Here is a 20,234-nt window from a genome sequence, read left to right as displayed (position 1 = left end):
CATATATCATATGAGACTACTAAAATCGCAATTTTATTTAATAGCCTCTCCCCGTCGCGTCGTTTCACCGCTAAAAGATGAAAAAACGCGCCTCTTTCACGTAGAAAATTTAAAAAAAATTTAAAAAAAGTTACGACACTTGATACAAACCACACGGAAGACGGTGCTATGGAGGTTTATCCGGTACCAGAGGTATCTCACAGGCGCAGCGGAGCTAATGACTAGGAAGGCCGGAGCCCTTGTCAAGTTAGTATATTATCGGTAAACATAAATGAAGGGGTGGGTTAGACAGAACGGGTAAGGGCAGACTATTACGACCAACGAAAATGTAAAAGAGGGAAGGGGTATGTGTGAGACGAAGTTAGATGCAGTTAGTGAAGGTCACTGCCAAAGCACCGAATATCGGTGTTGGCGGGAAGTGACGAGGCGCGGGTCGCCGAGCATGGAAAGATGGCCTTGATTTTGTTGAGAATGATGGTAGCATTGCCACGCTGGAGACCCACCGATAGACGTTTGCGCCAGTAATTGACGAATGCGGCGCGATCGTTGACAAAGTCGATGGAAGGACGAACGGCGGCCTTGCGGAAGAAGTCCCGAGCAATGGGGCTCCAACGGCCGTACACCTCCATGACGAGAGGGTCAAAGAGGTAGCCGAGGGAACCAGCCACTGCCCGGTACTTGTCGACCTTCTTTTGATCTTTTTGGGTCGCCGCAAAGCCGGAGACATTCGCCGCTTGAGATTGAACGTTCACCCCTAGTCAAGTGAGGCGAATGACCGGCCACCGGGCCGTGATGGTCAAACCCTTGGGGAGAGTTTCCAACTCCCTTCTATCCTAGCCACGAGCTCTTGCTCCTGCTACTGATAAGTATATGGAAACGCTGGGTATATATATAACAACCCTGCCGGGGTCACTTCGACTGCAGCTATTCACCAACCAAAAACACTCTCAATCGGCCGCAAATACATTTCTGACAACAACCACAAACGAATTTTGTCGCAAATCAATCTAGAAACGCGAAAAAACGGAGAATATAACGCGTGCTACGAACGAAAGGCACGCCCTGTCACGCTACATATGACGTCAGTTGAATGCAACAAAATGCTTCATAGGAACAAGTAGAGGCAAAGAATTCGCCGCGAAGTGCATTGTGGGTCTATTCTAAAGACATTCCGTCGCCATTTAGAGGCGAAAAGCAAACGGATGCGAAGTTACGACGATATGCTTGATCAGCAAAATCTAGGTGATATGTGCCGCCTCTATAAACAGGCATAGCGAAACGCGCGCTACGCGGATCAGACCAGAGATAATATTATCTCTGATCAGACGCTACATGACTGGCGCGCCGCGCGCAGGCACTCGCTGAGTGTACCGGCGCGCCGCGCGCAGTCATTGACTGAATACTGGCGCGCTGCGCGCAGGCACTCGCTGAGTACCGGCGCGCCGCGCGCAGGCACTCATTGCGGGCTGCGCGCAGGCACTCGCTGAGTGGCGCGCTGCGCTGGCTCTCGTCAAATTATCTAACGACAGACAAATAAAATAGGTCAAAATTTGTCTAAAGACAAATTTCGTTATAAGGAAAAGGCTGAAATCATGTTTTCAACCTTCCGCTCCCTGAGTATAAATTAATATACTCCGAGCGAAAGACGGCTCCCCGAGTATATAAATATATTTCCTCCTTGTAGAAATTAGTAAGAAAAAGGCTGAAATCATGTTTTCAACCGTTCTCCTTGTAGAAATTAATCATTGGTTTTTCAATTTAAATTGGCAATACTTTTCATATATTCCCCCATATTCGGTGACGCTGATTCCAATTCCATCCACTCGTCGTCCGTACTTCGACAGACTCTCCATCTTCCAGCGATTGACAAAGTAGAGAAAGTGCTTTGCCAGCGTACTCATCATCTGCCACTGAGGCTGCCCAAGGTAATCATACTGACGCGACACAAATTTCTGAACGGCCTGAAAAAAAACACCCATACCAAACCCTCAAAGAGAAAATATTCACACGTTCTAACCGCCGTGACTGACGGATTTTCAAACGGCGGAGCTCCGGCGAGAACGTTGACATTCGGCTTGAGCTGGAGCTCGAGCAGCGTCCGAGTAAACAGCTGAGAGATCCGATCGTATATCCGTCGCTCGTCGACGTCGTCGGTGCGCTGAATCAGACCGAGAACCGTTTCGACGTCCGAAACGACGACGAAGAGCTGCGAGACGATTTCGGTCGAGAGGTCGTGCAAGTGAGCCACGTGGGCGTCGGCCGGATGTTGGCAATCGTGACAGGGTTCGAGCAAACGCGATTGGGACGTCTCCTTCGTCGCGATCGTTTGCTTCCAGCCTCGGCACTTGCACTGATCGATCTATTCGCGTCGCGTCAACTATTTTCGATTTTTTTTGGCTTCGATTCGTTGCTTTTCCCTTACCTGGCACGGCAGGTATAGGCTTATGCGTTCGAGTTTCTGCACTCGAGAAAGTTCGTCGAGCTGTCGCTTCTTTCTTTCCATCCGTTTCGCGCGATGCTGCCTTACAGTTCCATCAGCGACCAGGTACGATATCGAATTTTGATAAAAGTCGTCCATCGGCCGCGAGAACCTGAAGAAGCGACGTCGTATAGCGAAAATGAACGAAGAAAATCTCAACAGTCGCGTGCGCTGTGGTCAAACGCCCGTATCGCTTATAAAGGCGTGAACTCGCCTTCGAACACGCACGTTTCCGAATGTCTTTCGAACTCTCGCGCAAGGAAATGTCAAGAGGATGTTCCGTTTGCGTACTGGGTGGGTGGCATCATAGATGCATCTTACATGAGGACCCCACGCACTGTTGTGCACGCATGCTCGCGTCTTATCGCCACTGCTCGCATCTTTTGCCAAGCCAGTGCATCTCTAGTCGTCTTTGAAAGCTATTTGGTAAGTGTATGCCCCGAGAGGGCATAGATAGAAGGGAAATATCGCAAGCTAGGATACTGTACGTGTCACCTGGTGTCACTGTAGCCACGCCCAGATTTTCGCCTACATGTGCAGCTTTTCGTAACGCTCAATGTTTCTCTAGAGCTTCATTCCAGAGGAGCTGCCTTCAGGGATCCATGGCTTTGACATGGCTCCTCGTTGTGGCAGGCATTTGTGCGACCCTCTTTCCTTCTCAAATCTGTAAGTTTCCACGCCTTTTTTGACCCCAGTGACTATTTTAAGCTTCTCTCGCAGTGAGTATTGAAACGGAAATCGGGGGCGTCTACTCATCAGATGCGCTGTTGACCTTAGCCAAGAGTCCATACGCAGTCACCAGCGACCTGACTGTGTCGAGCGGAACAACGCTCACCATTGAGTCCGGTGTGGATTTGAATTTTCAAGCTCGAGTTCGTCTCGTCGTGAATGGAACCCTCAAAGCCGTCGCGGGTTCACGTGACCAAGAGATCATCATGCGTCACAATGCGACTGTGGGAGTCAATTCGGCGGTTTTGCGTCTCGTCGGCGGCTCAACTCCTCGCGAAGGCCGAATCGAAGTGTACGATGCGTCGAGCAAGAATTGGGGAACGGTGTGCGACGATTTTTGGAACAAAAACAACGCCAAAGTCGTCTGCCGTCATCTTGGATTCAATGATCCAATAGGGTCTGACTATAGCACGAGGCGATTTGGAGCTGGAACGGGAGACATTGGGCTATCGAACGTCGACTGCGATGGCGTCGAGAATTCTCTTTTGGATTGCCGCGCTCAGAAGTGGAACAATAACAAGTGTAAGCACACGGAGGATATTGGTGTTGTCTGCGGTGAAGGAAGCGTGGGATTTTGGGGCGGAATCACGTTTGAAAGTGAAGGTGCCAAAGTGACAACGTCGTCGAATGGAGTGATGGACTACTCAACATCGAGTGTGATGCAAAATGTTCGGATTTTAAATGCAGGCATTGTGCCTGATACGGTTCGTAGATCTACTCCAGATGCAAACGTGGCTGCCGTCAGAGCGACGTCAGCAGTGGCCGAAATGACCAACGTGACTATTTTGGACAGTCGATTATCAGGAATTCAGCTCAATAATATCCACGCAGACATTGACTTTGAAGCAGTTACTGTTCTTAACTGCAGTAGCACGGGCTTGACGGGACAGTCATCTCGCCGTCTGACGTGCTTGCGATGTCACTTTGAGAACTGTACTCAAGGCGGTATTAGTCTCACCAGAATTCCTATTCCTACTGGTCGACCAACTGTTAGCGTTCCCTCTCACGATTTTAGTTATTCGGGAAGTACGAGAGGAGACAAAAAGTCATACTTTGTTGATGACAAGGGTGTCTACTTTACCTTTAAAACAGCAAGATATTCTTACTACTATTACCGCATTTTGGAGACTTCACCTGGCTACGGGTTGTCTGTTTCCTTTGACCGCTTTCTGATCAGCGGTCGAGGGTGTCTACGAGTGATAAATGGAGATACAGGATACCGGCATTTAAGTCGTTGCGCTACGTCGTCAAACGCAAATAACGTGACAGCTGACTATCATCAATTGGTGATGTACTTTGATCCATATTCTTCTGGCTTGACTGGCGACATCAAAGCGTACGTTTCTCGTTATCGATTGGACTCAAGACAAGTGAACCTTCTGGATTGCTCAACAATTCGCTCTGTTTCAAGTTACGGGCTTCGTGTTCAAGGTCCTCTTGGATCTCTTCTCGTTGCTGGACATAAAGCAATTGACAACGGACAAGGTGGCATGCAGATCTCAGGAAACGGTTATTCCGTTCAGATAGACACCTCTGTAGTTCAATATGGCGTACGGGATTACAATTACAACTACGGAATTAACTTGAATGGCTATTTTTCATTGATGACGCTCTCTAAATCACATGTCAGTGACCATCGCTATGGCATCTACTGGTATAGCAACGGAGCTGGTAATATGACTATGTTGAATAACATCCTCAATGGATCACGCACTGATTCTGGAATGAGGTACATCTACAGAGGTATCTACCTACAACATTATGAACCGTACACGTACAACTGGAGATTGACTAAGGATAGGGCGATTTCGTTCGAGGGAAATGTTGTTACTCGCGTGGGAACCTCTCAGCAAAGCTCCTATGCAATGCAGTTCTACGTGTATTACCGATATGGATTGGTGGGCTCGGTTAGCGTGAGAAACAACGTGTTTCGTCAAAACGGAGGCCGTTTCTATTATTATCAAAATTTTTACCAAACGGACCAAAGTGCAATTTTTTCTGGGAACAGGTTCGAAGATATGGACGTTGGATCCGACTCAAATGTTGTTGAGCTGAGTACCTACTCAAGTGCGAATGACAAGGGTCGCGTAATTATAGAAGGAAACACGTTTGTTCGTAACAAGGGGAAGTCAATCGTTTTGTTGTCTCCTAGCACAAACTTCAATAGCGGAGTGCAAGTTCAGAACGTCGCCTTCTTCAGAAATAATACGTTGAAAAATAACGTTGTTTACAATGGAACAATTGCCTATAAAACGTTGCCCAACTGCGTTCTTGAAGTGACGAGAAGTGTCAACGTAGAAGTCTATCACAACGTATTTGACAATCCAGGTTCTTCATATGATGTTGGCAATGGAGTTGAAGTAACGTCCTCCTTGGACAGAATCAATGCCACACTTAACTATTGGGGTACAGATAACGAACTGATTATTCAGAACAGAATTTTTGATTTCGACGATTCGAGCTTCTTGGCTACAATCGACTACTTTCCCTTTCTGCTCTCTGCCGACCCATCTGACGTGGCAGGATCAAGTCATCCTAGAAACTACCCACTCTTCGTTACTCCATCTGGAGAGGTAGGAGGTCAGCTGAACGACTCTGTGACGTTGACAGCGGCTGGTTCTCCGTACCTGATCACGAGAGACGTCACGATTCTTCCGACAGGCTCACTTTCTATTGAAGCTGGAGTCGTCATTGAAGTCAAGGCGAATACAGGCATTTTGGTTGAAGGCAGCATGATGTCCCTAGGAAGTTCAGTCAGCCCTGTTACATTTCGTGGAGAGTTTCTAGCTTCACAACAACGCAATGGCAGCACATTTCGTATTACTGACGGCTATTATTCCGGAGAAAGAGAATATGGAACACTTCAGGTTAATTTCGATCAAGTGTGGCGGTCAATTTGTCTACCATCTAATGTCAGCCGAGACTACACGTCTATAACCAAGCTTGCTGATTTAGCGTGTAAGAAGCTTGCCTACAGCCGAGGCTCTTACTCTTATCGAAATTGGTTTCCGTCTTTGAAAACTCCTGTTGTTACAGAATTTAGCTGTCCGGGAAATGCCACTGATGTTAATCACTGCACCTTTAGCTTAGGGAAATATTCAGCATCAAGCCGTTGCCTCTCAACTTTTTATGTCTATTGCTATGATTCAGTAGAATCTGGTAATGGCAGACAATTTGGAGGATGGGCAGGAATTCGATTTTCTCCAACGTCAACCGTTCCCGCTTCAGGAAGCAGTCATGCATTGCCTTCGTCGGTGTTGCAGCATACATTGATTCAAGGGGCTGGAAGATGGAGAACAAGAACTGTACCTTCCGTTCGAGCCATATTGAAGTCGCCCACATTTCTTAACGTGACTATAAAAGATTCTGCGTCAACCGCTTTGTCTTTCGAGTACCTTCACGAAGAAGTAAATATTACTGGATTAGTCATTGATGGAGGGCGGGGTGATGGAATATCATTTTATGGTCCGAGGACACGAAATTTGACATTTCACGGAACTACAGTCAGAAATGTAACGGGCACAGGAATTCGCATGTATCGTAGCTCTAGCTCACTGCGGGGATTGACAAACTATCAGTCGATTTGTTCTGTGCCAGCTGTTTTGAACGTGGGCATGGAGAACGGAACGTACTTCGGTTTACATCAGGACGATCATTTGGCTGGAATTTACTGCTCTGTCGAGCTTCGAGGTCCTCCTAATACCGTCTTGTCTCTGACGCTCGTTTCCGTTCAGCTCTATAATGACGATAGGCTTGTGTTCAGAAATGGACCATCAAGCTCTTCACCAACAATCAGAACGTACAGTGGTCAAAATACGAATTCGATTGACGACAGCCTTTTGTCATCTGGCAATTCCGTCTTTGTTGAGATCACTACAGGAAGCAAAAGTAGTGCTCCTGGATTTGCTCTGTATTCTGTTGCTCTTTCAACCAAACCGGGTCGTCCCACTACTCGAGTCAATGATGCTAATCTGTTCTCAGTCGGCACTGGCATTTACTTTTCAAGCACCAATGACGACGTCTTTATCAGTAACGCAAGAGTAGAAAATTCTTCCAGTTACGGAATCTACAGTAGTTCCCACTACGGATTTTACTCCTTGCGAAACAGCGTTATACGGCACTCTCGTAGCAGAGGATTGTACATGTCGTCTTTGCGAGGACACATCGAAATTTTGAACAACGAGATAACTGACAGCCGTTCAAATGGAATCTACATTTATGGCTACGATCGATATAACTATGGACAGCGCACACGCGTGATCGATTCTAATCGCGTGTCCAATAGTGGCGACAGTGGTCTTTATTTGTACAGTTACGACTACAATCAACAATCGCGATTTGTGAAGTGGAACGTGACTAGAAACGTCTTTGATTCTAACCGAGACGGCGTTAGCGTTTATTCGGACAATTCAAATTTAGGAGTGACTGATCTAACGATTTCCGAAAATTTATTTTCAGGCCAGACACGATATGGGCTGATTTTTGACCGCACGTTGAACGCACATGCTAGCATTGACGGAAACACATTTTTCGGCCACCGTGGAAGTACGGGTGGAGCAATGCTTTTGCAGGGAACTGCTCAAAGTCTCAGCGTGACACGAAATGTTTTTCACAGCAATAGTGGAAAGTACGTCGTCAAACTATCTCCTTACGCTTTTACGACGGCACCATTTTTGTTCCAAAACAATCGTCTTCTCAACAACACTGTCAATTCCACTGAATTATACGCTGTGGATTACGGCTATCCTGCTGTAGCTGTTGTATCTATGTCGTCTCGGATTACCATGAAGAACAATGAGTTTAGCAATCCAGAATCGCAGTTTGAACTTGGTATTCAACTTCCAGCTCAAAGTTCGTCAGAGTTATCGCTAAACGTGACCAGCAACTATTGGGGAACGGCGGATGAAGCTTCGATTCGTGACCGCATCGTGGACTTTGGATACTGCTCTCGACTTGCCAATGTGGAATTTTTTCCGTATCTTACTTCTCCATCGGGCCCGGCCGTGTCACTCTCCGCATCCAGAGATACTTCCATACTGAGACCGAATTCGATCCTTCGAGGACGGGTTACTACAAGCACGACTATTCCCATGTCTGGTAGTCCGTATACAGTTGTGGGCGATATCACTGTTCTTCCTGGACAAACTCTGACAGTAGAAGCTGGCGTCGAGCTTCGATTCACTGCCAACACAGGAATAATGGTCGAAGGTCGTCTTCTTGCTCAAGGAACGCAGAATCTGCCAATAAACTTTGTTGACAACAGCTTAGTTATACGTTCTTCGTCGTTCGTGGAAAGCAGTTTAGGAAACATACGTCTCGTTGGAGCCGTAGCACACGAAGGAGTTGCTGAAGTATACTACAATGGGACATGGGGGACCCTTTGCGCTCTGCAGGATGACGAAGATAGATTCTATCGCACCAGTCACAATTACTACTTGTCAGACGTTGTATGCCGAGAACTCGGCTACAGCCATGCCAATTGGCTGTGGCCACCTTCACGCTATGTGAATTCTTCATACTCACGAGACGCATGGCTTGAGCATTTGATTTGCCGTAGCTCTGAATCAGTGCTAGCGCAATGCGTCAACTACGTGTTCCGAAGGTCAAAATGTCATCTCGGAGCGTTGCATGTTAGCTGTTGGACGGGCAATAATAACAATCAAGTTCTGTTGAAACAGCGACAGTCGTGGCTGCATTGGTCCGGCGTTCGATTTTCTCAATCTTTGCAGCAGCCTTCAGTGATGAGTCACGTTTTCCTGTCTAGTGCAGGATACGCAAACGCGGAAAAAATTGCAGCTATTCAAGTAGTGGGACACAGACTTGTTCTTTCGGATGTAAGTGTGACCAAAAACGCTTGGACAGGCGTAGAATTTCTTAACTCGCCAACTCCAAATATTACCAGACTTGACTTGTCATTAAATGAAGGCACAGGACTAAGATTATCAAATACCCTTTCAAGTACATTGGAAGGAGTAACAGCCATTGAAAATCGCGGTCACGGGCTGGCGTTGACAAGCGGCGGCTTTTTGCAGAGTTCTTGGAATTACCCCGTCTTATCACCTGTGGACATTTGCTCTCAATCTGGGAAATTGTCGGCGTCGACTCCTTTCTATCTGAGATACGTACCGAAATTAATGCAACGGAGTGGTTATACTTATCAGAACTGTAGGGTCGACATTCAAGCTGACCCGAACCACGTTTTGTCGTTTGATATCTTGGCAATTCAATTTCAAGATTCATCGAGCAATACTGTTATTGACAGCAGAACAATTTTCAGCTCGAGAAGAATTCGGTTCCAGGGCGATTCTCTTCATTACGTAACAAAGGGAAGCTCGTCGTATGTGTCTATTTATTCGCGACAGTATTACTCCAGTTTCGATCCGCGGAAGGACTTTGTTCTGATATACGTTCAACAACATTCTATCGGTAAGGGTAGTTATTTGCATTGATTATTATAACGCAGTTATATTTTTTTCACAGCCTCTCCTTCTCAATGGTTGCATACTGTGTCCGGTGGACACTTTGCTTCGAATTCTCTGTCTGGCATTGCTTTCAATTCGAGTCAGAGTACATACGATCGTTCAAGCGTATCGATCGAGGGTTCCGTGATTTCAAACAACAGCTGGAATGGAATCGATGGCAATGTCACAAACGGTGGAGATTCGGCCTACGGTTCAGTCATTCGCGACATCAAAATCAGGAGAAGCACCATATCAAACAACGGTCGTTTTACGACAGCGTCATACAAAGGCCGTGCCGCCGGAATTGCCGTCTCAGCAGACCATGCAAATATCGTCATTCAGAATAACGGACTGACGGACAACAGCGGCGGAGCTGTGAGCCTAAATCTTGATACGAGTCGAAGTGAATCAACATCAATTGACGTATTTGACAATCGCATCGTCAGAAACAGGGAAGGCGGTACTATTAGCATTTCTGGCTCTTCCAGTTCAACAGGGCTTCGAGCGAGCATTCGCAGCAACAAGATTAACCACAATTCTGCTGGAATTCTTCACGACACTTTGTCAATCAACAGAATCGCTGCTAGCGTCATTGACAACACTTTTCATAACGATACTGGACGGCACGCTGTCTATTGGGAGACCGGCCAAAGATCGTCGATTTCTGGGCAACAATTTGCTAACAACACGTTGTATCTCAATATTGGGCAAACGCCGAACCAGCGATGGACAGTGTATGCTGTTGGCGTAGGGCCGTCGTACACTGGAAACGTCTTCACGAATCCGGCGAATCGATACGAGTTTGCTGCGGGATCTGATTTAAATCAAGGGCATCATAATGCTGTCGACAATTGGTGGGGAAGTCGGCATTTGAGTGAAGCCGAGAAGCGCGTGAGAGATAAGGACGACTTTTCGAGCTTGGCAGCGGCGGACATTGCACCGGTTGTGAAGGAATCGCCTTGGACCGATAACGGAGGTACGCTATAGAGAACGAGTCTTCTTCCCTAAGATTTTATTTGACTAGGGTGTCAGTATGGGTGGACTTTAGAGGACTATTGGGACTTTTATTGCTACTTGTACGTCAAAGGAGCAGTGGATTGGGCCTCGGCGAATTCTTTTTGCAAGGCAAGCAAGCAAGCAGTTCACGTCTTTGGACGCACTCTAAATTGGTCATTTATTTTTTAGGCTCAGGGATCGGAGCTTGGGTCTATCCACGATGCGTCCGTAACTACATTTTTGAATGGCCTTGTTCCTCGTCCTCCCGCGTCGCTTACAAGCGCAGGAGCGTGGGTTGGACTCCAACACGACGGGAACGATTGGTCGTGGTCCGACGGATCGGACTTTGACTACGGAAGCGTTAATGGAGGAAAAGCCGGAGACTGCTTGAAATTGACATCGGCAGGATGGGCAATCGAGGATTGCAGTACACGTCTTCCGTTTTTCTGTAGCAAATTACCAGCCGGTACGTTGTCGTTGATTTTGTGCCAAGTTTTTTTGTATATTTTCTTTTGATATTCAGACGAATGTCCAAATGCTTGCTCGCAGCATGGACAGTGTGACAGTGCTACGCGTACTTGTTCGTGTTTCAAGGGATGGCAAGGCGAAGACTGCAGCGACTTTCACTGCACCGACGTCAACGACTGTTCCGGTTATGGAACATGCGTGGGGCCGAATCAATGTCGTTGCCGAGTTGGCTGGAAGGCATGGAACATATAACTGGTATTTTTATTTAAATTATTTGCCGTTTCTAGGGTCGCGCTTGTACGACGACCTACTGCAATCTGTACACGACGTGTGACGCCTGCAGTCGACAGCCGGGCTGTGGTTGGTGCGACAGTCAAGCCGCCTGCATTCCTGGTCTAGGTAGTCGCCCAGATAAGCAGCAATGCAACACGTGGTTCTACTACAGCTGCTACAGCCCAGGGAGAGAAGGTTGTTCAGATCGAATAAAGGTAATTAATAAGATTCGGGTCTTGCTAGTTTATAACTATAGAGTTTTTGCATAGGACATTGGGTGCTCCTCTCCGTGCGACTGGTCTGTGGCAACAAGCAGCTACGAAACTTGCCAGCATTGTCACGACATAGGCCACTGCTACAACGAAGCAAATGTGAGTCTTAGTAGATTCTTGGCAGACAGTCTTGTATCGTCACATCTTTTTAGTCGTCTTGCCTCAATTGGGACGAATCACGATGTCCCTATGGAAGAGTTACGCCCGACTACGGTCTCGGTGCGAATGCGCCTAAAATTCCGAGTCATCTGCCTAACGGAGAATCAGACTTTCGTTACAAGAGATCTTCGGGTGGATCGTCGTCTGATCGCCGTCAAAAGTACGTCGATCTTTACCCTGACGTACGAGTTGATCCCGGAAGCTCGACCATCTACCGTCTACTGGGCGCTAGCAACTACAATTATTACATCACAACACCATCGCTGAAAGACGTGTACACTGGCCACATACTTTCCAGTCGTCAAAGTGGAGGAATACTCGACAAGATACTTGCTATGACCAAATGGGGTGCCTATCAACTGATCAAGGCTTCTCCAGCCTACCTAGAGGAGACGATAAAGTACGCCGACTTCATTGACACTGTTGACCTGGAAGACATCTACGACGAAGCAGCCGTAGAAATTGTTCCGAATGTGACAGCTCTTGAGGCGATTGCAGCCTCCTCCACCCCGCAGCTTCCCGGAGCCTCACAAACAATAGTTTTGTCGCCATCTGTTTCCGTTTACAAGTGTCAACGAACGTCTGACGGAGATATTGTTATAGCGTTGCCGTCGGTGGAATCAGACAGTCTGGGCTTGAATCCCATCAGCAATCAAGGCATTGTCAGTGCACACGGAAGCAGATTTTTTGAAGAAGTCGAATCTATTGTCAGTGCCGGACCGCATACAATCGTTCATACGTCCCTGGCAAGTTGTTCTCGAAATCCACTTCCTCCGTCTGTAAAATTACAGGTAAAGACGACTGGACAATCTCCGGTCAATAAGGCTCCGATTGTTACGGGTGTTGGCGGCACGGGCGTCAAAGGTGTGCTTATATTTGACAATGTTTCTCCATCGGGTCTCGATCTATCGGTTGGTGACGTGATCGTCGGTCGTCCCAGCGGCCCAGCCGCTGGTGTTCTTGCTGATTTCTATGGATCGTGGGATGACAGCACAACCTTCTTGGAACTCAATCCCTCCAGCGGCGTCGGAACTTCGTGCAGTGAGCGGGATGGTCTCGTGAGTGTGAACATTGGCGGTGATGCGCCAGGTGCGCCACGCAACGGCGGAAATAGTGGTAGCAATATGAAATGGTGCGATACAAACGAGACAATGTTCTTTCATCACGAAATATTGAAAACCAAAGTAAGTCGACGTAGAAGGTTAACATTTTTCACCTAATTGTTATTTTAAGATTGGAAGTTCCGATCAAGAAGTAATCTCGACTGAGACGCTTGTCAGTTACGATCCTCAAGTAGAGATGACGTTCCGATCGAACCACACGTCGCCTTTCGTAACGAAGGTCGGATTTTCATTCAAAGGACCTTTGCATATTGGAACCAGTGCTAATTTGGAGATTTTGCCGAGCTCGTGAGTTTGAACAAGCTCTCTTTCTGTCGATTATATATATCTTGGCTCGCTTTTTTTCTGCAGAAAAGGAAGTTCATCTCCGCCTGCAGTATCTGTTACTGCCCCTTCAAAGCCTTTTTGCATTTCTATCGGTTCAATCTGCGTTCGTGGTGAAACGAAACTGTCAGCATCGTATTCGTTTTCTTTTGATTACGACGTAGGCTTACTCGCCATTTTGTGTTCTTTCTGAACGCTTTGTTTTTGCAGGTGACCGGTCCTAGTAGCATATTCTTTTCCTATCTTTCTCAATCCCGTGGAAATGCTAAATTGGGTGCAGTATGGAGAAACGGAGTTGGGACCGAATACATAAAAGAGGTAACTATCATTCAAGAAACGCAAAAAAAATTCGAGTGTTAGACTATTGGTCTTATTAGGCTCAGTTGAAGGGAGATCAAGATTTGGCTGATCATCCACAGTACACGTCAACGTTTGAGTCTTCCCTGACTCCGACATTCGGAATTTCGTGGCCCTCGTCGTATAAAACTCCGGACCACGTGGCCCAGTCATCAATACCTGCGATCGTGACGTCTGCTTTCTCAGCATCACCCAGTCTCTATCCCCAGTCTTCATTTACTGTGGAAATTTCTCCGTCACTGAAAGGTCATTTTGAAACGACAAGATGCTCTAGAGGATGTGATTTTGGCAAGGTATGCTAGCGACTTCTCAATAGATATTGAGAATATTTGAGCTGTTGTCTAGAAATTACTTTCGTCATCTCGTGCCGGAGTTGATCAAATAGAAGGAACGTCATTCATAGATCTGCTGTACTACAATTCTTCGCAGATGTTTGATTCGTGGCAACAGGCTTCGTTTATCAACGTCACCTCGGGTCTCTGTTTGCCCTTGACGGACGAGACGGACTGCCCATGTGAGTGTCCCGGGGCCGCCTCCTGCATCGACAACGGCAACGGAATTAAACTTTGTCAGCCTTGCGGTTGCAGCGGATCGCCTGGCTGCTCATGCACACAAGCGTGTTCAGCTGGGTCAATTGAAATTTTCAATTCCTTCTTGCCTCAGCCGATATGCCAATGTCAGTGTTCGGATTTTGACCACGCGGACGTCAGTGACGATGGAATGTGCCAAGTAAGGCGATTTTGGTTGGCCTACATATTGATGCTGGAATCGTTGGTTCTATTGTTTAGTGTGACTGTACTTGCAACGACGGCACTGCGAGCGTTTTTGGACCAGACGGCCAGTGTCAGTGCGGCTGTAAGTGCAACAACTGCATGGACTCTGTTCTTGGTCCAAGCGGATGCATATGTCCTGATGATAAGTAGGTCACACGCTGACACGCTGAGACTACTGTGCATTCCGTTTACTCTAGATGTCCTACGTGTCCGGAAGGCCTTGAACCAGTGTGGCAAGACTGCACTTGTAGCTGTCAATCAAAGCAAGGCCGCGGTGGTCTGCCACCGGTTTGTGCAGATGGATGGAAAGGGCCTTTCTGTGACGTGCCTGACTGCAGTCCTTGGCCGTGTAAGTTGACAATTGCTACCTTATTGTCGTGTGTGTGCAGCGTCATTGTTTTAGTTTGTTCTGATAACGGCATCTGCACCATACCAATGGGAAGTGAGGCAGACAGAAAACCGTACTGCGTATGCGACGAGCAGTGGATTGGTCCTGGTTGTCAATTCGCCAGGCCTCGTCCAGGCGGCGGAGATCCTCATTTGCAGACTTTAGATGGTAAGTCGAATCTGTGCTGTCGGAAAGTCGTATTGCACGTGGTTTTACAGGATTTAGCTATGACTTCTTTGATATTGGCGAATTTTGGTATTGCAAGAGCGTTGCCAACGACTTTGGAGTGGACACTCGTTTCTTCAAGTACGCCAGAGCGTCTCTGATTGGCGCCGTTGCAATAAAAGCCGGTCCGAGTGTCGTTGCCATTTCAACGCTTCACCAGCCTAAGCCTTCAGATTTACCCACTCTAAGGTTTGTCAGTCGATATAACGGTATGATATTAGTATTTTCTTTTAGACTCAACGGTGTAGTGACGTCCTTATCGGACGGTCTCAAGCTCAACTTGGCTAAGGACACAGTTCACGTTGAAGTATCCTTGATGTCGTCGCCTGAAAGCATAGCTTTGATTTCATTCCAATTCGCCAACGGCGTTTCTTTGTCTGTTGACGTCCGGTACAGTGGAACGATGGAGCGTCAATTCATCAACATACTTTTCGCTCCGGTGGCATCGTTCAAACGATCAACGGAAGGATTGTGTGGACTGATGGACGGAAATGTGACAAACGACTTGGTGGGATCCGACGGTGTCACCTACGTCCCTGCCAAAGTGTTGGACTTTGCTAAATCATGTAATGTTCAATATTCAGTTTGGGGTTTCTCTAATTGGGTGGTATGCAGGGAAAATTGCCAAGTCGTTTGATGGCTCCGGCTTGAACGGCACTTGGTCGTGGAGTCATTCGAATTTTCACAAAGACGACACATTGGACTCATCCTACACCGATCCTAAATTCGTTCCGCTCTACTCAATCAACGACATCGACTCTTCTACCAGGATGGTGAGGTCACATACGTCCGCGCGCCTTCTTACTATCTGCTCTTACTGAAGATGGCCGAGAGTCTTTGCAAGCAACAAGGTCTCGACGGCGTGCGCTTACAGGAGTGCGTATTTGACGTAGCTATCACGAACGATACAACTCTGGCTCAGCAGGAAACTTATCAAACGGGTATGGTATCTAAATACCAAATTCCGCAGTTTCTTATGGATGAGTCTAGGCTGCCCTACACAATGCTCCGGAAAGGGACGCTGCGTAAATAGCACCTGCATATGTCTTCCAGGCTGGTTCGGAGAAGACTGTAATCTCGGTTAGTTTGATTCTCACTCTGACGCCATTATAACTTCGAGCAATTAATTGCTTTAGGATCGTGTGCAAACTGTAGTTTGAATGGCGATTGCGTGTCTGGATTCTGCAAGTGTCACTTTGGATGGGACGGTATTCTTTGTGACGAACCAGGTAAGAATTTGCTTTGACAATTTTGGGAGGCACTTGTTCACACAGGACCCCTCTAACTGTTGGCACCCACCCAGTCCCAGACAGAGTGTGTGGTTTTGGTAAACCGATGTCTAATGAATTGCTTTTGTAGCTACTTGTTACGGAGTGTCCAACTGTACGAGTCCATCTCAAGGTCGATGCAAGTCTCACGATGTGTGTGCATGCTCCGTCGGATTTACTGGTTCGTCTTGTAACGAGAAAGCCGACTGCAGTCGCATCAGCGATTGCTCGAACCACGGAGCGTGCATTGATCACGACAAGTGTAAATGCGACTACGGCTGGGCGGGAGTCAGCTGCAATCTCTACTCGTGCGAAGCCGTCGGCTACTGCAGCAATCACGGCTCGTGCGTCGGCTTGGACAAATGCGTCTGCAAGGACGGTTGGCGAGGATCAAGCTGCGCGTTTCCGACGTGCACTAAAGCCGGAGATTGCTCGGGAAACGGCGATTGCGTTGCACCGAATAGTTGCTCTTGTTCCGGAGGATTTTCCGGCGTCGACTGTGCGACGCCGACCGATTGTCCGGAATTGGACGATTGCTCTGGAAACGGTGTCTGTCTTGCTCAGAACGGGAAGAAATACTGTTCGTGCTACGCGGGTTACAAAGGGTCGAACTGCAGCGTGGCGTCGTGCGCCGGTCAGAGCGATTGCTCTGGCAACGGAGCTTGCATCGAAATCGATTTGTGTGATTGCAAGTACGGCTACACGGGTTCTGACTGCAGCAAGTTTTCTTGTGAAGCAAAGAAGTTTTGTTCAGGTACGACTGATGCTTAGTTTCTGCTGGATTTATTATATAAGTTTCGTCTTTAGGCCATGGAAAGTGTCTTGCTCTAGATACGTGCACGTGCGATTCCAAATGGAAGGGACCGGAGTGCAACACACCCGACTGCTCAGCGGTGAACAACTGCGGCAATGCATCTACGGGAGTGTGCATCGGGCCAGATACCTGTCAATGCACTGCAGACTACGATGGACCTCGCTGTGATCAGTTAGCTGGAATTAATCAACACTCGCCCACCTTCAATGTTTCGTCTATCGACGTCGCTGTTCCGCTGACGGCCGCTAATGGATTTGTCGTCGTGTCTGAGCCCGCTTTAGACATGGATAGTGGAAAGAACGGTCTTGTCACGTACAGTCTTGCAAGCTCAAATGGCCGCCATTCCCTATTCAAAGTTGACACTCAAACGGGTGTTATAGTCACGGCAGCGTCATTGCGTAGCTACGTTGGCGACGTTTTCTTGCTTACTCTCTCTGCCACCGACAGCGGCGTGCCATCGTTGACCGGTAATCTTCAAATATCTCTGACCGTCACTCAACCGAATTTGCACTGTCCCGTTTTTGTCGGCCTTCCCTCGTCTGTCGACGTCGATGAGATGGCTCCTCTAGGAAGGAACGTTGTTCAATTGAGTGCAATTGATAGAGACGGCAAAGCTTCACCAAACGGAATAGTGAAGTATTCTCTGGATGCGTTGGCCTCGAATCGGTTCAAAATCAATCCCCAAAGTGGATTGGTTACTCTAGCTCGATCTCTTGCAGGCGAAAGTTACGTTCTAAATGTCGTTGCATCTGATCTCGGTCAGCCTCAGTGCCACACGAAAGGAAAGATCGACGTAAATGTCATCTCGCCCAATCACGCTCCGCAATGTATACCAGGAAGTCTAACAACTTCTGTTCCGTATACGACTAGCGCAAACACGGCGTTATTTAACCTGAAAGCAACTGACGTCGATAGTGGTGCGGCTGGCAGACTATCTTACACTCTGACGAACTTCCAGTCAACTTCTCTATCAAGAAACCTTTTCAATGTGGTGACGAACGACTCGACAGGGGCAGACGTGATTCTCCGCTCTTCTCCGCCAAAGCCGTCTGGCCCGTTTAGCTTAGCAACGTTTTCTGTGACAGCTCGAGATCAATCGTCAAGACCGAAATCTTGCACCTTTCGCCTGACCGTCACTATCGCTGATCAGTTTGAGTTTGTCAGTTCGAGAGCAGTTGCACGGCTCGCCGAGGATGCTGCAGTTCAGTCGGTCGTGCCCGTCACACCGCGTCTCTCTGTTCGCACGACTCAGCTCAATGCCAGCCGCATTTCGTACAGTCTCTACAACGCCGAATCTTTGCCTTTCAGTGTACATGCGAAAACCGGCGTGCTATCCTTGAGCCAATCATTGGATTACGAACAACAGAAGGAATACAACGTCAACATTCTTGCACAGACGTCCGAAGTTCCTGGTGCCGTCACTGTCGCCACGGTCAGGATATCCGTCACGAACGTCAACGATAACGCTCCAGAATTTGAACAACGTCAGTATGCCGTTTTTGTCAGAGAGCAAACGAAAGGAGGCGCGATGCTGTTGTCTTTGACAGCGACTGATTCAGATGTCGGTTCAGATCGCTCCCAAATTGAATACCAGCTCGTGTCAGTTGTGCCCAGTGAATCGGAAGACGTATTTGCGATTAAACGTTCTGCCGCCGGTGCCGTTGGAATCTATCTGTCAGATGATGCGGTGCTCAACTATTACGTAACGGACAAGTACAGTCTCGTTATCAGAGCTCTGGATAAACAGAACCCGAGCCTATCTGGCCAAGTAACCGTTATCGTTTCTGTAAACAAAACGAATGCCAAGAGGCCACTATTTGATCAAGGACAATACAGCACTACTTTAGAAGAGAACTCACCCGACGGCTCGTCTGTTTTGAGTGTCAAGGCTCTTGTTGACGGAAAGCCTAGCACCAACGTGATGTATTCAATCAGAAGCCAGGAATTCAAATCGGGTAGCCGTGCGAATGCATTTACCATAACCAACTCCGGAGTTCTCCAAGTAGCGAATTCTGTCCAGTTGGATTACGAAAAGGTCAAGGAAATCACGGTTGCCATTGTAGCGAGTCTGACTCAGCCAGTTTTCCGGACGTCTGAAGCAACCGCCGTTATTTCTCTGAGTGATGTAAACGACAATTCGCCGATTTTCAGTGAGGAGATTTATGATCCGTCGGTTGTTGTCGGGTCGCCTCCCGGTTTCAGCGTCGTCAACACCAGTGCAACCGACCTCGACTCAGGTGAAGTTCTTCTTGTTGACTTCTGCGCGTTTAGTCTTACTATTGTTTTCTAGGAAGCAACGGAGAGGTGATGTACAGTATGGATTCGACTCAGGAATATTTCACCATTGACTCGTTGACTGGCGAAGTATCTTTGGCTAAAGAATTGGATTCAAATGCTGACTCCTCGTACGAGCTTCAAGTATCAGCGAAGGACGGTGGAAAACCTTCCCTAACTGGATTGGCAACGATTTCGTTAACGGTGCGGTGTTCACCAACAGGCCAATGTCCTAGAATTAGTTCAGATGGTAAAGGGATAGTTTAGGTATTTGAGTAAAGTCTAAATCTTTCTCTTCTCAGCCTCAAAGCGGATCATAATTGGTAGTGCTGCAGGAGGTGGCGTTGCCTTATTGCTAGTGATTGTTATCGTGGTTGTTGTGGTTGTGAAAAGGAACAAGCATACGAAAGCCACTAGGTTATTGTAGAATATTTTTCTTAGTCTATCATATGATTATGTATAGTAGGTACTTTGATCGCACACCGGCGTCTATGAAAGCGACTAGCGGTCTTGACATAGTCAATCCCGCTTACGATCGCGGAAACGATAAGCCCGTCTTTCCCAGTGATGAAGAAGGGGTATATGAAAATATAGAAAGCGGCCAAGGGAAAGCAGTTGAAGAGGAAAACGAGTACACGGAAATTACATCTTCTCAAAGAAAGAACAGTGAAGTATTGTACGAAGCGGCTGATTAGCAAGGGGTCGCGAACAGGTCTGACTAACCTATATATTTTGAATGTTGCTGTACGTCCGTGCGTGTCTTACAGGTTGGAATGTGTTTCAGTAGCTGTTTTTGCATGGTTTTGCCTGGTTTGTTTAGTGATATACGCTGAAAAGCTTTTTGTGATCTCTA

At 47.5% G+C, this 20,234-nt stretch overlaps 2 protein-coding genes across 3 annotated transcripts in view; one reads left to right on the top strand and one right to left on the bottom strand.

The window, feature by feature from the left end:
• LOC136192348 (histone acetyltransferase KAT2A-like) overlaps positions 1-3,144 on the bottom strand; it is a 21,238-nt gene extending 18,094 nt beyond the window's left edge. Inside the window, exons 1-3 of the mRNA XM_065980893.1 lie at positions 2,423-3,144; positions 2,018-2,359; positions 1,774-1,961 (exon numbers count right to left, since the gene is read on the bottom strand). The gene's annotated coding sequence lies outside the window, so the exon portion shown is untranslated. The remainder of the gene's footprint in view (positions 1-1,773; positions 1,962-2,017; positions 2,360-2,422) is intronic.
• Positions 2,817-20,234, top strand: LOC136192347 (uncharacterized). Of its 2 annotated transcripts, none has more exons than XM_065980892.1 (29): positions 2,817-2,905; positions 3,048-3,145; positions 3,200-9,634; positions 9,689-10,645; positions 10,694-10,794; positions 10,855-11,131; positions 11,189-11,370; positions 11,421-11,621; positions 11,676-11,777; positions 11,831-13,021; positions 13,071-13,246; positions 13,310-13,442; positions 13,493-13,600; positions 13,660-13,932; positions 13,985-14,368; positions 14,428-14,558; positions 14,610-14,761; positions 14,816-14,968; positions 15,019-15,214; positions 15,260-15,591; positions 15,641-15,798; positions 15,849-15,966; positions 16,016-16,105; positions 16,162-16,254; positions 16,385-17,047; positions 17,101-19,344; positions 19,398-19,631; positions 19,684-19,798; positions 19,848-20,234. In XM_065980892.1, the coding sequence occupies exons 2-29, from the start codon at positions 3,082-3,084 to the stop codon at positions 20,074-20,076; spliced, it is 15,492 nt and encodes a 5,163-aa protein (XP_065836964.1). In that variant the 5' UTR covers positions 2,817-2,905; positions 3,048-3,081; the 3' UTR covers positions 20,077-20,234. The 2 variants fall into 2 exon arrangements, with proteins under 2 accessions (XP_065836964.1, XP_065836963.1); XM_065980891.1 differs by having other exon boundaries at positions 19,845-20,234.

Source organism: Oscarella lobularis, chromosome 10 (assembly GCF_947507565.1).
Source record: "Oscarella lobularis chromosome 10, ooOscLobu1.1, whole genome shotgun sequence".
NCBI lineage: Eukaryota > Metazoa > Porifera > Homoscleromorpha > Homosclerophorida > Oscarellidae > Oscarella > Oscarella lobularis.
Note: the sequence above shows the minus strand (reverse complement) of the source record. Positions and strands in the feature narration are given on the sequence as shown.